This window comes from Guillardia theta, assembly GCF_000315625.1.
Source record: "Guillardia theta CCMP2712 unplaced genomic scaffold GUITHscaffold_357, whole genome shotgun sequence".
In the NCBI taxonomy this organism is placed as follows: domain Eukaryota; class Cryptophyceae; order Pyrenomonadales; family Geminigeraceae; genus Guillardia; species Guillardia theta.
In genome coordinates, this window is record NW_005434320.1 from 1 (window position 1) to 15,520 (window position 15,520).

The 15,520-nt window shown below is 57.6% G+C and overlaps 5 protein-coding genes across 5 annotated transcripts; 1 reads left to right on the forward strand and 4 right to left on the reverse strand.

Annotated features, from left to right (window-relative positions):
- Positions 1-919: 919 nt before the first annotated feature.
- On the reverse strand, positions 920-4,980 carry GUITHDRAFT_149414 (hypothetical protein; the record flags this gene model as incomplete). Its single annotated transcript, XM_005818184.1, has 17 exons — positions 920-1,023; positions 1,401-1,485; positions 1,650-1,722; positions 1,995-2,106; positions 2,249-2,351; positions 2,402-2,525; positions 2,898-2,959; positions 3,008-3,059; positions 3,214-3,263; positions 3,310-3,372; positions 3,427-3,465; positions 3,669-3,737; positions 3,785-3,873; positions 3,987-4,026; positions 4,079-4,141; positions 4,194-4,224; positions 4,301-4,980. The coding sequence occupies 17 exons, from the start codon at positions 4,978-4,980 to the stop codon at positions 920-922; spliced, it is 1,839 nt and encodes a 612-aa protein (XP_005818241.1).
- Positions 4,981-5,745: 765 nt separating this feature from the next.
- On the reverse strand, positions 5,746-7,227 carry GUITHDRAFT_122535 (hypothetical protein; the record flags this gene model as incomplete). Its single annotated transcript, XM_005818185.1, has 3 exons — positions 5,746-5,877; positions 5,935-6,016; positions 6,122-7,227. 3 exons carry the CDS (start codon positions 7,225-7,227, stop codon positions 5,746-5,748), a joined length of 1,320 nt encoding a protein of 439 aa, XP_005818242.1.
- A 776-nt stretch (positions 7,228-8,003) lies between these two features.
- GUITHDRAFT_122536 (hypothetical protein) lies at positions 8,004-9,440 on the reverse strand (the record flags this gene model as incomplete). The annotated part of the gene is made up of 3 exons (XM_005818186.1): positions 8,004-8,126; positions 8,181-8,262; positions 8,368-9,440. The coding sequence occupies 3 exons, from the start codon at positions 9,438-9,440 to the stop codon at positions 8,004-8,006; spliced, it is 1,278 nt and encodes a 425-aa protein (XP_005818243.1).
- A 1,814-nt stretch (positions 9,441-11,254) lies between these two features.
- GUITHDRAFT_149417 (hypothetical protein) lies at positions 11,255-13,001 on the forward strand (the record flags this gene model as incomplete). Its single annotated transcript, XM_005818187.1, has 9 exons — positions 11,255-11,879; positions 11,944-12,029; positions 12,222-12,293; positions 12,341-12,415; positions 12,447-12,503; positions 12,602-12,643; positions 12,697-12,774; positions 12,826-12,876; positions 12,918-13,001. The coding sequence occupies 9 exons, from the start codon at positions 11,255-11,257 to the stop codon at positions 12,999-13,001; spliced, it is 1,170 nt and encodes a 389-aa protein (XP_005818244.1).
- Positions 13,002-13,375: 374 nt separating this feature from the next.
- On the reverse strand, positions 13,376-14,718 carry GUITHDRAFT_122538 (hypothetical protein; the record flags this gene model as incomplete). The annotated part of the gene is made up of 5 exons (XM_005818188.1): positions 13,376-13,567; positions 13,610-14,167; positions 14,216-14,349; positions 14,407-14,489; positions 14,534-14,718. The coding sequence occupies 5 exons, from the start codon at positions 14,716-14,718 to the stop codon at positions 13,376-13,378; spliced, it is 1,152 nt and encodes a 383-aa protein (XP_005818245.1).
- Positions 14,719-15,520: the final 802 nt, after the last annotated feature.

The window sequence follows — 15,520 nt, forward strand, 5'->3', positions numbered from 1 at the left end:
AGGGAGCAGACGAGGAGCAGATGACGGTAGACGGGCTGACGCCGGAGAGTATCATCTCGTCGGAGATCAGCAAGGGGTGAGATGGTTCTTGTGATTGTTGTTGTTGTTGTTGTTGGAGGAGGTGGTGGTGGTGGTGAAGGAGATGAAGTTGTTGTAGTTTTTGTAGTAGTTGTTGTTGATGATGATGATGATGGAGATGACGGAGATGATGATGGAGATGATGATGATGATGATGATGACGACGACGACGACGACGACGATGATGACGATGATGATGGAGATGGAGATGGAGATGATGATGATGATGCAGATGCTAGTCTGTCCTTCGCGCTCGTGCCCTTCGCAATGCTTTGCTCTGAGCGTTCTGTCAGGTTCCCTTGGGCAAAGGATCGGGCGCTGCCTGAGGGAGGAGGGGAGGAGGGCGCAGAAGCTGCACCTTCAGAGGAAGAAGAGAAAGTTTTATCACGAGCGGAGGGCAAGGATGAAGTAATGACGGCTGCGCTGGGAGAGAATGTCGAGGTGGATCAGGAGGAGGAAGCGGAGGAGGAGGAGGAGGGAGCGAAAGAGATTCGAAAGTTGCTCGCAGCCTCCGGCTTGTTGATTTCTCCGTCGAAGCTCAAAGGTGGGAGAGGATAACGAAGGATACGATGAGCGAGGAGAGCCAAGTGAGCGGAAAGGTTGATGGAGGAGATGCAGGAAAGGGTCATAGAGAGCAGGTAGAGGACAGAGAGGATGTGAGAAGGAGAGGAGGTGAGTTGACAAGAGGGGAGGACAAGGGAAGGAAGTGGAGGGCAGGAGGGACCGCAACGATGGAGGAGGGAGGGGAGGGGAGGGGAGGGGAGGGGGGGGGAGGGAAAGGCGAGGAGGAGAGGAGGGGAGAGGAGGAAGGATATATTAGCAAGATTCATTACAAGAGGGATCATCTCCCCATCACATGAAACGTCAAGTAAGAATCGTCCGCGTATGAGTCCAGCGCCAGGCTCGTGACCATGAAGATGACGTAGCATGCGACTAGCACGGTGCCTGTTGCGCAGTGAGCGATGAAGGGAGGACGGCCAGGAGGGGAGGGGAGGGGAGAGGGGGAAAGAATGGAAGGCAGAGGACAGAGATGAGAAGGGGGAAGAGAGGAGAGGAGAGGAGAGGAGAGGAGAGGAGAGGAGAGGAGAGGAGAGGAGAGGAGAGGAGAGGAGAGGAGTGGAGTGGAGTGGAGGAGAGGAGGGGAGGTTGGGAAAGGCGAGCAAACGTGAATGGAAACGAGAGGGAGGGAAAAGAGGAAGTGAGGGAGGGAGGGAGGAGAGGAAGGGAGAAGAGCAAGAGCGACGGGAGTGAGGAGGGGGGAGGGAGGAAAGGAGGGAGGAAGGGAGGGAGGGAGGGAGGGAGGGAGGGAGGATGCTTCAGACCGAAGAGAGCATCGGCCTTAAAGCCCGTGAAGTTCAAGTAGAGGACGGCAACGAAGACTGACGAGAAGAGGAAGGCGAGACAGACCTGCAGCAAGCTGATGAGGAGATGGAAGGGAGAGGAGGAGGAGGAGGAGGGGGAAAGAGAAGGAGGAGGAAGAGAAGGAGGAAGACGGCGAGGAGGAGGAGGAGGAAGAGAAGGAGGAGGAGGTGACGAGGGGAAAGGGGGGATATGCTGGTTTCTCGACTTACGATAATCTGCGTCGTTAAATGTAGAGGGTACGGACTGTGCACGAGCCAGTTGCCGAAGATGGCGCAGCAGCCGCTGGAGGAGAAGTCAGAGGGAGTGAGAGGCGGCGGACAGGAGGAGGAAGTTAACGAGGGCAAGAAGTGACAGGGGAGGGGAGGGGAGGGGAGGGAAGGAAAGAGACGAAGAGGAGGAGTAGAAGGCAGGAGGGAAGAGGGAGGGGAAGGAGGGAGAGGGAGGATGGGGAGGAGGGAGGAGAGGAGGGAGGAGGGAGGATAGGCAGGGAGAGAGGGAGGAGGGAGAGGGAGGATGAGGACGAGGAGGGAGGAGGGAGGAGGGATGAGACTCACAGGCCCATCAGGATGTTCATCAGCGGAGCCCCCACGCAGGCGCTCGCTGCCATGTTGGGGTAACCAGCGCGCGCGACTCCGATGTTGGTCACGAGGTCCTGCATGCCGATGCCTGCAAGGGAGGAGGTGAACGAGAGGCAGAGGGACAGGGAGGAGAGCGACCGATGGCGAGGAGGCTGATGCCCAGGGAGACGTTGCCCAGCTCGAAGATGACCTGGACGTGCAGTGAGGAGGGTGGGGGAGGAGCTGTAAACTTGCGCACCCGAAGGCCAGGACAACGTTGACGATCTCGGCAGCAGTCGCGTAGATCCAGATGACGGCAGCGGCAAAGCCGGCGAATGCCAGAGATCGGTGCCACTAAGGAGGTGGAGACGTCAGCGAGGAGGAGGTGAACGGAAGGAGGTCACAGCTGGGCGCTTGTTGGAGGTGGAGGACCAGATGTAGTAGGCGACGAAGGCGCCGATGACCGCGGCAACGAGCATACCGACGAGAGTGTAGAGTAGGCGGTAGGGGCTGTTGGTGTAGAGATGCCTATCAAGAAGGTGAGGAGGACGGACAACAGGAAGAGGAGGAGACCTTGAGATGAACCAGGCCAGGAATATGGGCAGAAAGAACATCTGGAGGAGGAGGGGAGGGAGAGAGGCAGAGAGGCAGAGGAGGAGGGAGAGAGAGCAGGAGAGGTGGGGGAGGGGAGGGAAAACTTTAGAAAATTCCATCATTCAGCAGGAAGCAGCCAAACCTGAATCGTAGTCGCCGAGCGAGACCTGTTGGTAAGCAGGGTAATCAGAGCGAGCAGCGAGCAGCGAGAAGAGGACAAGAGGAGGAGGAGGGGGAGGAGGAGGAGGAGGGGGGGGGAGGATGATGAGGTTGAGGTTGAGGTTGAGGTTGAGGATGAGGATTTACCAGCCGTCCTCAGGCAAAGATTCATCCACGACCGGAACCGTCAGCTTCATAACCGTGGAGACCTGGAGAGTTTCGAATGAGGAGGGAGAGGAGGGAGAGGGAGGTTTCACCGGGATCTGGATAAAAACCAACACCTTCTCGAACCAGCTCATCTTCTCCAGCCTGCCCAACAAACGTCAAGGTCTCCTGCTCCTGCTCCTGCTGCTGCTGCTGCTGCTGCTGCTGCTGCTGCTGCTGCTCATACTACTGCTCCTGCTCCTGCTCATACACCTGCTCCTGCTCTCATCCTCCAGCTCCTCCTCACCCCCTCCCCCACCTCGCGTGAGACGGCGGCATGAAATGTCGGAGGAGAACTTCATGCAGTTCCTGTTTGAGTCGAGTTAAGGCAGAAAAAGGCGGTTCGACATCGTACATCATCCTTCTGTATGAGCGAAGATTTCTCCTTCTCCCCCTCCTCCACCACGTTCGGAGTTGCCTGTCAAGGCAGGTCAGCCGCTGCTGGGGAGTGTGGGCAAGGGGAGGCTGGTACCAGAGCAACATCTTCCTCCAATGGCTCCATGCCGAACACCTGGGGTCAGAGTCATACAAGTCACCAACTTCTTCTCCTTCTTGTCCTCTACATCAACATTTCCATCATCATCTCCATCATCATCGTTCTCGTCGTCATCAATAACATCTCCAGCATCATCGTCGTCATCAACAACATCTATGTTATCATCACGGTCATCATCAAAAGCTACAATCGTCATCTTCGTTTTCACAATTTCCCACCAGCAAAATTTTCTCAAAGTAGATGACAACGACAACGTATGTGGCGTAGACAATCAGGAAAATAATTCCCTGCCCAGTAAACGTCAGACAAGGCAGCTGGTTCGACCGAGCAGGACCTCCATAGTCGAGATCTGACCGTCCAAAAGAATAATCGTGCTCAAAGCAAGGGAAAGCAGGTAGAATCCACAGTCTCGAAGGTACTCCCCTGCCAGCCTTTCACACACTGCCCCCTCCCCCCGCCCTCCCCAAACCTCTCCCTTGTTCCCCCTCCTCCCCTCTTCCCTCCCTTCGTCATCTCCCCGCCCTGCTTTCTCCTACCTCTGTTCGCCGTGAACGGAGTCAGGATCGCAATCAGCCCCTGCGCTCGTTGTCATTTCATTTCCTACCCTTCACCCGCACACAGAGAAAACCTGGATGCCACAGAAAATCAACATTCCGTTCCCCAGCACCTCTCCGATCGCCAGCTCCATGCCCTGGCGGATCGCTAGTTAGGATCAGGGCCACTGCCCGTCGCGTCGCCGTCACCTTGATCCCAGACAGAGTCGCTGCTGTCATGCTGGAACCAACGACTCGTCATGCCCTTCTCCTCTTTCGCTCGCCTCCTCCTCCTCCTCCTCCTCCTCCTCTCTCACCTGAACAAGTCAGAGGATCCGTTCCCAATCGCGAGGAAGGTAACGCCGGCAACGCTCTGTCGCAGCATGCACATCCTTGACATGGTGGCCAGCGACGGGATGAGAAAGTCCACCATGGCCATGAGCCAGACAAACAGGATCAAGATCCAGAGGAAGAGGACAACACCAGCAAGAGCGGTGGCTTTCGGCATCCAGCAGTATGGGATCTCAACATAGTTGACCAGCCCGTCCTTGGGTTTGCATCGCTCCTTCACAAAGGCGCACACGTTGTCGTAGTCCTCCTGCGTGCTTGCGCTGCTCGCCATGACCCCGACATCCTTGCACTGCTGCCATGCGTATTTGCTTCCCTCCACCTTCTCCTCCAGCATTCGGTCTGCGTCTGCACCCACTGCCTGGTTGAGCACAGTGTTGGACTGCCTGATCAATCTGTCCAAACGCACCCCCAGGTTTCTGTTGTCGAGCTTGCTCTTCCTAATCCGATCATAAAGGTTCACAGCCTTGATTTCTAGCTGCAGATCCTTCTCCATCCTCCTAAGGTTGTTCACCTCCTCCTTGCTTGCAAACAGCTCCGACTCCCGCGCAACATGTTGATGTTCACGGCGCTCAGCAAGATGTGAGCTAGCGAACGAGGCGAGCTGTACCGTGAGCAGGGCAAGGACGACCCTTCTAGTGGCCAGCATGTTGTGCCAGAGAGCAGGATCTACCAGCCTCAGTCCGTGACTCGTCTCAGACCCGAGTGTGTGACTATCCTGTCCTCCTTGCGTCCTTGCTCGTTATCCTTCTCCTCCCACCTTCTTCTCTCTTCTCCTCTCCTTGCCTCCTCGTCGTTACTTACGATGGCCACTCCGCGGTTCCTCCCCACACGACCATGCCCGAAGAGACGCTGAGGCGCGCCCGCTGGTTCGATTTCTCCCAAATATCACCGAGCAACACCGTGCCTCCCAGCAGTGCGAGCTAGTCCTCACAAGTTGCAAAGAGACGGAAATGCAGGGGAAAGTGAAAACGTGGGGAACGTGGGAATGAGAGGGAAAGTGTCAGGCGATGGGGTAGCAGGAGCAGGAGGAGCAGGAGCAGCAGGAGCAGCAGGAGCAGGAGCAGGAGGAGCAGGAGCAGGAGCAGCAACCAGCAGCAACCAGAAGTAGAAGCAGCAGCAGACGAGGTCGAGTGAAACAGTGATGGGATAGATGAGATGGAAGAGATGAAAAAGGCACTGAGCCTCATGTGGACGAAGGTGGACGGTGATGAAGTGGTTGGGGGCGGGGTAAGGATGAGGATTGTTTGTGAATGATGAGTAAACATGCAAAGGAATTGGCTGGAAGGACGATAAAGTTTTTCAAACAACCGGACGACATAGAATTCATAGATTTGCACGGATTTTGAAGTTGGCATGTTCAAATTCTTGGAAACGATTCCATTTCCCTTGGCAAAAGTGTAATGCAAACAAATCAAACCAATCTAACAACACGCAGCGTTCCTGAAATTCTGTCAAGTTTCTCCTCGAAGAAGCTCCTCATCCCCTCCATCCTCTCCCGCCCCTCCCGCGTCTCCGACATGCTCCCAAAGTCCTCCCCGAAAAGCTGTGCACACGTCCTTTCAGTCCCTCCCCCCCCCGCTCCCTCTCTCCTCCCTCTTACCATGTCCGTACGGTGCGTTCGTACTACATCCTCCCCCGTCGGCTCCTCCCCGAGGTATCTCCGTACCTGCATGTACGTCGACCTGCATTCATCAACCCGTCACATCACCAATCTTTCCGTACAAGCGCCTCTCATCCCTCCCATACACAATAAACAAACATCCTTCACAAGCTCTCCTCCTTCTCACCTGGTCTCGGCGCTCCCCTGGATCCTCTCCCACTCCTCCGTCTCCACCGCCTCCACCGTGTGCAGGCTGCTCACCACACGCCCCGTCTCGTCCTCCTCCCTCTCTACCGTCGACCGCACCAGCATGCTGTCCTCCAGCAGACCCCCTGCTGACCTCCCGCACAGACGGTGGTAGCTCACCGCCCGCGCCTCCCCGGACGACAGCAGCTCGTCCACCAGCATGCACACGTACTCCACGTCTGACGTCGGCAGCTCCCGCTCGACCAGCCCCTCCTCGCCATGCCTCTCTCCCGCTTGCTCCTCGCCTGCCCCTGCCTCCCATAGCCCCTCCAGCCCCCTCGTCACCTCCGTCCTCCCCCGCTGGGCCTCCCCCGGTCCCCAGTGCACCCTCCACGATGCCCAGCCCCGTGACGACGCTTCAGCTGCCGGGGGCTCGCTGGTCCTGCTTGCGTCCCTCCCGCGCAGACCCTCTCCAGCCCGGGCCCGGGCCGCGTTGAGCTCCCCGACCGTCTCAGCCAAGGAGCCCAGCACCCCGCGGAGGTCAGGGCCCATGGCGTTGATCAGCCGCAGGACCGCCGGCTCGCTGTACCCCGCCCGCGACGAGGCGACGACGAGCGGCAGGAGCGTGTCCAGGCTCCCGTGGCTTGACGCCGTCGACCAGGGCGAAAGCTCGCGCTCTGTCATCCCTTCCTCAGGGGAGTAGACCAACGGCGGCGATGCTGACTTCTTTCTCGGCTTCTGTACCGACCTGGCCTTGGACCCGCTCCTGCACTCCTCTGGCTTGCCCCGAGCAATGCAGGTAGAGCAAGGCCGGCTCTTGTCGCACCTCGTCTTCGACACCTTGCACGACAGGCATGACGTCGCTCCCATCTCGGCATCACATTCATCCTGGCAGCCTCGCGTGATGCAGCTGAGGCAGGGCCTGAGGCGGTCGCAGCGGAGCTTCTGGCGTCGGCAGCGGGTGCAGGCGCGGCCTTGGGGCTGAGCGCGCTTGAGGGAGCGATGGAGGATCTGGCGGAGATCTTGGCAGGAGTCATCGAGGTAGAGGTCTTCAGGGAGCATGGGGAGGAAGATATGATCCAATACCTTCTGCTCTTTTTGTTGCATGTCAATCAGTTTGCTATCAATTGTTTTTTTTGGATCGTTCTCTTTTGGAATATTTGATTTAGTTGATCTTTCAATCGCCTCCTGCTTGCCACAATCAGATTTTCGTAGCATTTATCAAAAGGATCTTAGCGATTTTGATTTGTGGCAACTAGAAAATTTGTGGCAACTAGAAAAAACTTGCATTAAGCATATGGTTTAATATTTTTAGAGAAAACAGCATTGCTATCGGCAGCATTGAAATGATGTGAAAGCAGTAACGATACTGTTTGACACAACAGATAGAGAAGCAAGCTCCAAAGTACACATCGCAAGAGCAAAGCGTGAAAGGCAATGAATCAGAAATCGATATCAGAAGAAAGAGTTGAACAAACAGCGAAGACAGAATATAAGACAAAAATAGCAGGCAGGCAAAAATATGAATAGTGCGGAAAGACGAGGACTGAGGACAATAAATGCGATGCGCATCTCTCAAGGGTCCAAGAGAAAGGAAGAAGGGAGGAAGAGGAATCATAATGTGACTAGAGAGCATGTGGAGCATCACGGTGGAGGGAGGGAGCAGGCATCAGCAACGTGGCTGCAGCCAACCAGGAGGGTGACGAGGAGATGCGCAAATGATGATATGCAGGCAGAGGACGACACCGAGGATTTCAGGCGTAAAATCGAGCCCTCTTTACTACACTAAGTGGTAGATATGCCTATTTTACTACAGAGAAAGGTGTTAAAGGATAGGGTAAAAAAAGGGTGGCGCCGTGCTCAAAGACAAGGACAAAAACATTTTACAAGTTTGGTGTAGTAATTTTGAGCGCTGAAAGTTGCTCCTCGAAGAAGCTCCTCATCCTCTCCATCCTCTCCCGCCCCTCCCGCGTCTCCGACATGCTCCCAAAGTCCTCCCCGAAAAGCTGTGCACACGTCCTTTCAGTGCCCCCCCCCGCTCCCTCTCTCCTCCCTCTTACCATGTCCGTCCGGTGCGTTCGTACTACATCCTCCCCCGTCGGCTCCTCCCCGAGGTATCTCCGTAGCTGCATGTATGTCGACCTGCATTCATCAACCCGTCACATCACCAATCTTTCCGTACAAGCGCCTCTCATCCCTCCCATACACAATAAACAAACATCCTTCACAAGCTCTCCTCCTTCTCACCTGGTCTCGGCGCTCCCCTGGATCCTCTCCCACTCCTCCGTCTCCACCGCCTCCACCGTGTGCAGGCTGCTCACCACACGCCCCGTCTCGTCCTCCTCCCTCTCTACCGTCGACCGCACCAGCATGCTGTCCTCCAGCAGACCCCCCGCTGACCTCCCGCACAGACGGTGGTAGCTCACCGCCCGCGCCTCCCCGGACGACAGCAGCTCGTCCACCAGCATGCACACGTACTCCACGTCTGACGTCGGCAGCTCCCGCTCGACCAGCCCCTCCTCGCCATGCCTCTCTCCCGCTTGCTCCTCGCCTGCCCCTGCCACCTCCCATAGCCCCTCCAGCCCCCTCGTCACCTCCGTCCTCCCCCGCTGGGCCTCCCCCGGTCCCCAGTGCACCCTCCACGATGCCCAGCCCCGTGACGACGCTTCTGCTGCCGGGGGCTCGCTGGTCCTGCTTGCGTCCCTCCCGCGCAGACCCTCTCCAGCCCGGGCCCGGGCCGCGTTGAGCTCCCCGACCGTCTCAGCCAAGGAGCCCAGCACCCCGCGGAGGTCAGGGCCCATGGCGTTGATCAGCCGCAGGACCGCCGGCTCGCTGTACCCCGCCCGCGACGAGGCGACGACGAGCGGCAGGAGTGCATCAAGTATTCCAGTTGACTCGGGAGAGAGTGGAGTCCATGGTGAAGTTACATCGTCTTGGAGGTTTTGAATCCTTTGGTTCTGCAATCCTCGCAATTTCGTTATCTCATTTTCCATCCTGCTTTCCTTGTTATCAGCTGAAGTCTTGTTTGTCGGTTCGTTGCGACATTCTTCGACTTTGCCCCGAGCAATGCAGGTAGAGCAAGGCCGGCTCTTGTCGCACCTCGTCTTCGACACCTTGCACGACAGGCATGACGTCGCTCCCATCTCGGCATCACATTCATCCTGGCAGCCTCGCGTGATGCAGCTGAGGCAGGGCCTGAGGCGGTCGCAGCGGAGCTTCTGGCGTCTGCAGCGGGTGCAGGCGCGGCCTTGCGATCGTGGACGCTTCAAGGACTCCTCTAGGAGCCTTCGCAGATCGTCGTCGTCACCCAAATTTTCCATTTCTTCTCCAAGAACCCAGTATGTTTTTGCTCTTAGAATTCATTGGAAGTGCAGCAGTCATCGAGCAAGTTCGGCCATCATTCGTTTCGATGTCTCCTCCTTGTACCTCCTCCTCGTGCGCCGCCCTCCTTCTGCCTCCCCTGCTCGTGCCATCCCGAGGATACTAGACTCCAACGGGCCGAGGATCTGTTTCTGCTATTTTCTCTTTTTTCCTCTCCTTTACCACTGGCACCCAACATCAACGAATGTAATCTCGAGATATCTCTAAACAACAGTTTTAGCCGAATCCTGGTATCTTTTACCACACATCATGGGGGGCAGACACCACCCTGTTTTTGAACCTTCAAACACCCGGTGTGTGCCTCTCATTTCGACTCTCACCCGCGTGGTAAAGCCTGACTGAAACGTGACGCACCAGTAGTAAAGTTGCAGCGCACGGTATCAAGTTCCGCTCTGCCAGGCTGCTCCCTGAGGCGGTGACCATGAGATTCAAGTCAGTGCCGGAGACGCCCGGCCTTTGGGCCCGGCCAACCGTCCGATACGGTGAGTCACGGAACTGCAAATCATTGAATCCCGAGTCCATCTCTCGGACTCCCGGAAGTTTATGACGGCAGTGCTGCCAGGCTAGTCTAGTCCGACCGTTGAGCCTCGGAGGAGTCCGGGGCCGGGCCGACTGACTCGGACTCGTGAGTCGCCGTTCGACAGCCATGATGGCATCAGTGATCCGGGCCTGATCGTGCCACCGTCAGGCTCCGATCATTCGGGGGAGTCGGAGTACCGTCACCGTACCTGAGTCCGATCACCGCCGGTCACCCGGGTGCCGCCACTGAGGCTGGCCCGCCGCACCATGCCACCGTGCTGAGTGCCGCATGTGTGCGGCCCAGCCGGCGGCACCCGCGAGACCGTCCAGCCTCCGGGTCCCCGGGCCGGGCAGTTCAGTGACGGTTCCACTGGCCCAGGGGGTTCCGAAGTTCAGTGAGTCCGACTCAGGCAGTGTCACCGTCTCTGCGGCGAGTCGGGCCGGGGCCGGGACCGCTCAGCGGCTCTGCCGGGCCCGGGGCCCGGTCAGTGGCGCGCTGCAGGGCCCGGCGCACCGGCCGCACTGCGCCGCATTGGCCCGGCGCAGGGGCCCGACGCAGGCGGCCCGGCCCGGCAGAGGCAGGGGCCCGGCGTATTTTATTGGGACTGAGATGGGAAGTGGCCCTCCTACGTGTACAGGGAGTGAACTATGCTGGCGGCTGCTGGTTACAATGCCTCGCCGCCCTCCTCCTCCTCCTCCTCCTCCTCCTCCTCCTCCCCTTATTTCCACCCTAATCCTCGTCTTCCTACCTTCCTACCCTACTCCTCCTCCTCCTCCTGCCCTCCCAAGCAACGTACTCAACCTCCTCATCTCCTTCCCACCTTGTGCTCGTACTGCTCTCCTGCCCCCCTTCTCCTCTCTCGTGTGAACAGCAATCCCTGCTTCTCATCGAAAGCGTCTCCATTCTAACTTTTACCTAAACCCATATCTTTATGTTTTTGAGCTCCGTTCAAAGTTGATTTTCCATGTATCGCTGATGTTTCCTCCAACGACGCTGTTTGTACTATCTGGTCATACCGGCCTGTTTGTGTTTACTTTTCGTCTCATCTCTGCCTTGATATCTAGCATGCGATACTGCATTGCTCATTCTCTGTAGACCTTCATCTGACCCTTACTGCCATTGTTTGATCGCGGCTAAGAATCTAAGGTATAGAAATAGCTTTATCATGTGAGGGATACTGGAGGGAATAGAATGAGCTCCTCTCCTCCGATCAGTGAAACACTGTGCCGCTCAATGTTCACTCTCAAGTTTGCAGGATCTATCATGAGTTCTGCAGAGGAGGAGCATCCAACGGCGAGCGGCTCAGTTGAAGTTGGAGGAGAGTCGATGATTGCTGGGAGCGAGGGTGGAGCTGTTGGAGGGAACGACGGAGGGTTCGTGCAAGGGCACTCGGCGGACTTCAGCAACATCGACGACGGCTCGAACTCCAAAGCATCGAAGCCTCATGGTGGGATGGGACTCTTTGCGAACGCGTGGAAAGCTGCGCAGAAGTTGGCGAGCGACATCGGGGCAGGAGACATGCTGCACGACATGAAGTCTCAGATGAACAAAGTCAAGGCGCAACAGTACGGCGACAAGCTGAAGCTCGTGGAGTCGACGGAGGATGTGGAGACTGCGATGGCGTACATCAAGGAGACCAAGATAAAGTACGCTCACCTGCTCTCCGTCCTTCAGGACATGGCGGTAGAGAACGCAAAGATCGCTGGCCCCCTGAGACGCGTTGGCGCTGCCTTTGTCAAGTGTGCCACCATTAGTGATCGGGTGGCCCGAGACTTGGCGACTAGCGGGAAGGAGAGTTTCTTCAAGGAGACACCCACGTATCAGCAGGACCTCAACGAAGCGCTCATGGTTACTTCAGGTCGTCACTATCCTCTGTCGCTCACAGTCGCTGCTATCAAGTAGTTTGCTGACAACCCCGCTAGGTGCCATGCTGTACCAGGCTGACAGATCGCAGAGCATGTACACGACGAGTGAGACGATGGACGCGTCTCGTGCGAACTTCGAGCAGGTGAGGATCACGAGGGATGAACTACATAGAGGAGGGTGGGAGGAGTAGGAGAGATTCTGGAGCTGAAGGAGGGAGAGGGCAGAGGAGGGAGAGGTTAGAGGAGGGAGAAGGAGGGAGGAGGCAGAAGGAAGGAGGACGGAGCAGAAAGGAGCGGGGAGGATCATTCCTGCTTGGAGGCTGACGGTAGTGCAGGGAAATTACTCCACCAAGTACTACACGAAGCAGGAGAGGTTTGGCCCGGGCCCCATCTCCGAGCTGACACAGGTCTCTTCCTTCTCCCCTTCCCTTGCTACATCCTTAACAGACGGCAGGTGGTGGAGGAGCTGGTGAGGAACGAGATCGGAGATGCTGTGCGAATGAGGAACAAGGTCCAGCTGCTGTCCATGGTCAGCGCAACTGACTCCCCGATGCCTCCAGTACAAGACTGCTCGATTGGATGCGAGCATCCAGCAAAGGGAGCTGGAGGACAGCAAGGTCTGCAAGAGCTGTGAAGCAGAGGATTGGGACGGGAATGGGGAAGGGGGGGGAAGGAGGAGAAGGTGGAGGAGGAGGAGGAGTGACTTTGTGTGAAGGGGAAAGGGAAACTGAGCGACGAGGAGGTGAAGGAGTTGGAGGTGCGAGCGGCTCGGAGGTCCCGCGGCTGTTCTGACGTGGTTGGGACACGCAGGAGGACCTCGAGAAGAATCTTCAAACGATGAGCAACGCGAGGGAGGACATGCTTTCTGCCTACAAGGCCCTCTGCCAGGTGCTCCCCTGCCACCTTGCTTGCATCCTTGGCTGACCAGCGCGTGGTCAGAGCAAGAAGAAAGTAGCTGCGAGTGTTGAGAAGCTCCTGGAGGAGGAGAAGGTATCTGTTCTCATCCTTCATTGCACGCTGAACCCTCGCAGAACATGCACGCAGAGGCGATCAAGTCGCTGCGCAACACCCTCAAGTCCCTCCCCAACGCCCCGATCGATCTCTCGGAAGGATGATCAGTGATCGATGCCAAGAAGCGTGCGGGCCCGTTCTGATGAGAAAAGGGGAGCAGGAGCAGGAGCAGGAGCAGGAGCAGGAGCAGGAGCAGGAGCAGGAGCAGGAGCAGGAGCAGGAGCAGGAGCAGGAGCAGGAGCAGGAGCAGGAGCAGGAGCAGGAGCAGGAGCAGGAGCAGGAGCAGGAGCAGGAGCAGGAGCAGAATGAGGGGAAGGAGGAGGAGGAGGAGGAGGAGGAAATACAGGTCAAGGCGGGCAGGAGAAGCATGTGCTGCTGACCTCTTGTCTTCTCCGCCACCGACACCCTAACGCGCTCCATCCGTGACAGTCTCTCACTCCTGCCACCTCTCTCAGCGACCCTCCAGCTCGCCCTCACCTCACCCGCGGAGGAGGTTGGAGTTCAGGAAGTCTTTCTCCGCCCTCATCGCAATTGACGAGGAAGTGCGTCTCCTGCTCTCCGGGATGTACAGCGGGCGGAACAGATGCACGTCCGTGGAGACTGGGCGTGCTCCGACAGGAGCTGGTCGCCTCCTCGGGTCATTGCTGGGGACGACCGCAGCAGCAAGGCTCTGTCATGGGCCGTGAGCTGCCCACCACAAAGTTTCAATCACCTCTCTAGGAAAGTCGCGCATGCCTCCGCCCCCGCCGTTCCTGCCAAGCATCGCCGACCCTGCAACGAAGAGGGAGGAGGAGGCTGCTTCCGAAGCCTCCCTCCTCACGGCGTCTCTCCCCAGGGAGCTCAGCGTCCCTTGCCGTGGCTGTCCCTTCCTCTGCTCCATCCCAGCATGCAGGGACAAGCTCTCTTCAATCAGGCCCTGCAGCCGAACTCTCACGTCCTTTCTCCCTCTCTGCTGGCGTCCAGCTCTTGTCCTGTCGTCCTCCTGCCACCACTTGTGACTGAGCTTGCTCCACTCTGCTGGGTCTGCGACATGCGCACAACGAGAACCCGCGTACGACCTGCCTCTTCCTCCTTCCCCCTCCTCCTCCTCCTTCCCGTCCTTGGATGGATCCCTCCCCGAAGTGCTCCTCCCTTCTTGTAGCCTCTGCATGGCCAGCGCTGTCAAGGCCTGCAAGACCTGCTGGTACATGGCGTGTCTCCCGTCCAGAAGGAAAGAGCTTTCCTCCCTGGAAGGAGACGCCTCTCCATCCGACCTCAAGGTTCTTCTCCCCTGACCAAGACGCATCACGCCAGCAGCACTTGCCCATGTTGCTCTTACCTCGTAGGGCTTACCTGCTGCATCCTCCAGTATCACTTCTTCCACTTCCTCCCGGAACGAGCTTCGATCCTCCCCCTCGGCTTCAGCGCTGCCATGGCCTGAGACGAGCGGGAGGAGCAGGAAGAACAGCAGACCTGAGGAGGGAGCAACCGACGACTCGGAGGTGGGGAAACCTGCAAAGACAGTCTCACTATGGAGCCGTGGTGTCCTCCTCCTCGACCTTTCCGCCCAGTCCTGCCACTCGAAGGACTCTTGGGCTGCTGCTCGCGTGTCGCTGGGGAGACAGTGAGGACCGGGCGTGCTTGAAGACAGCCTTACATGTTCTGCCGGGTGAGGATAGGCTCGTCGCTGGTTCTTCTTCCTGCACGGCAAGTCATGGCGGCGACGTTGCAGCATGGCAGACCATCATAGAGGGCGTCTTCGGCATTGCGCAGAGTAGTCAGAATCTTGTGCTGCGCGTCGAGATCGACCCAGTTGTCGTCGTCGAGAGCCCTGAGCTCCATGGCCGGGCCTTCATATCATGGGGAGGGGGAAGATGTGTACCAGGGGAGAATGGATGGGGGAGAACAGGGAGAACAGATGGCAAGATGAGGAGGGTGAAGGGAAACACCTAAGGAAGGGTTTGTTTGCAACGATGGTAGATGGTAGTGACGTAGGGGGAGGATTGAAGGGCGGGGATGGGAAGTAAGAATGAACTTAAAGTGGGAAGAAGAAAGAAGACAAGGAACGGAGGACGGAGGAGGAGGAGGAGGAGAGGAGGGAGGAGGAGGAGGAGGGGGAGGAGGAGGGAGGGAGGGGGAGGAGGGAGGAAGAAGTGCGGAGGGGAGGAGGAAGAGGAGGAGGAGGGAGAGGAGGAGGATGGGATGAGGACGAGGACGAGGAGGACAAGGCGGACGAGGAGGGAGGAGGGAGGAAGAGTAGTAGTAGGAGGAGGAGGAGGGAGGAGGGGGTGAACGTGTAAACGAGCGAGAGGAGGGGAGGGACGGGAGGGACGGGAGGGACGGGAGGGACGGGAGGGACGGGAGGGACGGGAGGGACGGAAGGGAGTCGCCCAACCAGGCGAAACCAGTAAACATCTCAATAAACATTGAAGATTCAATATAAAATATTGAACTCTGCAAGGGAAGTATTTCTACTATCGACCAAAAAGGGATCAAAATATTCAAAAATACAATAAAATATGAAAGAAATACTACCACCGATGGCAGTTGATGGGTCCCGTCAAAGTCTCACAAGGGGAGGAGGGAAGGAGGAGGGAGGGAGGAGGGAGCAGGGAGGAGCAGGGAGGAGCAGGAGGTGGGGGGT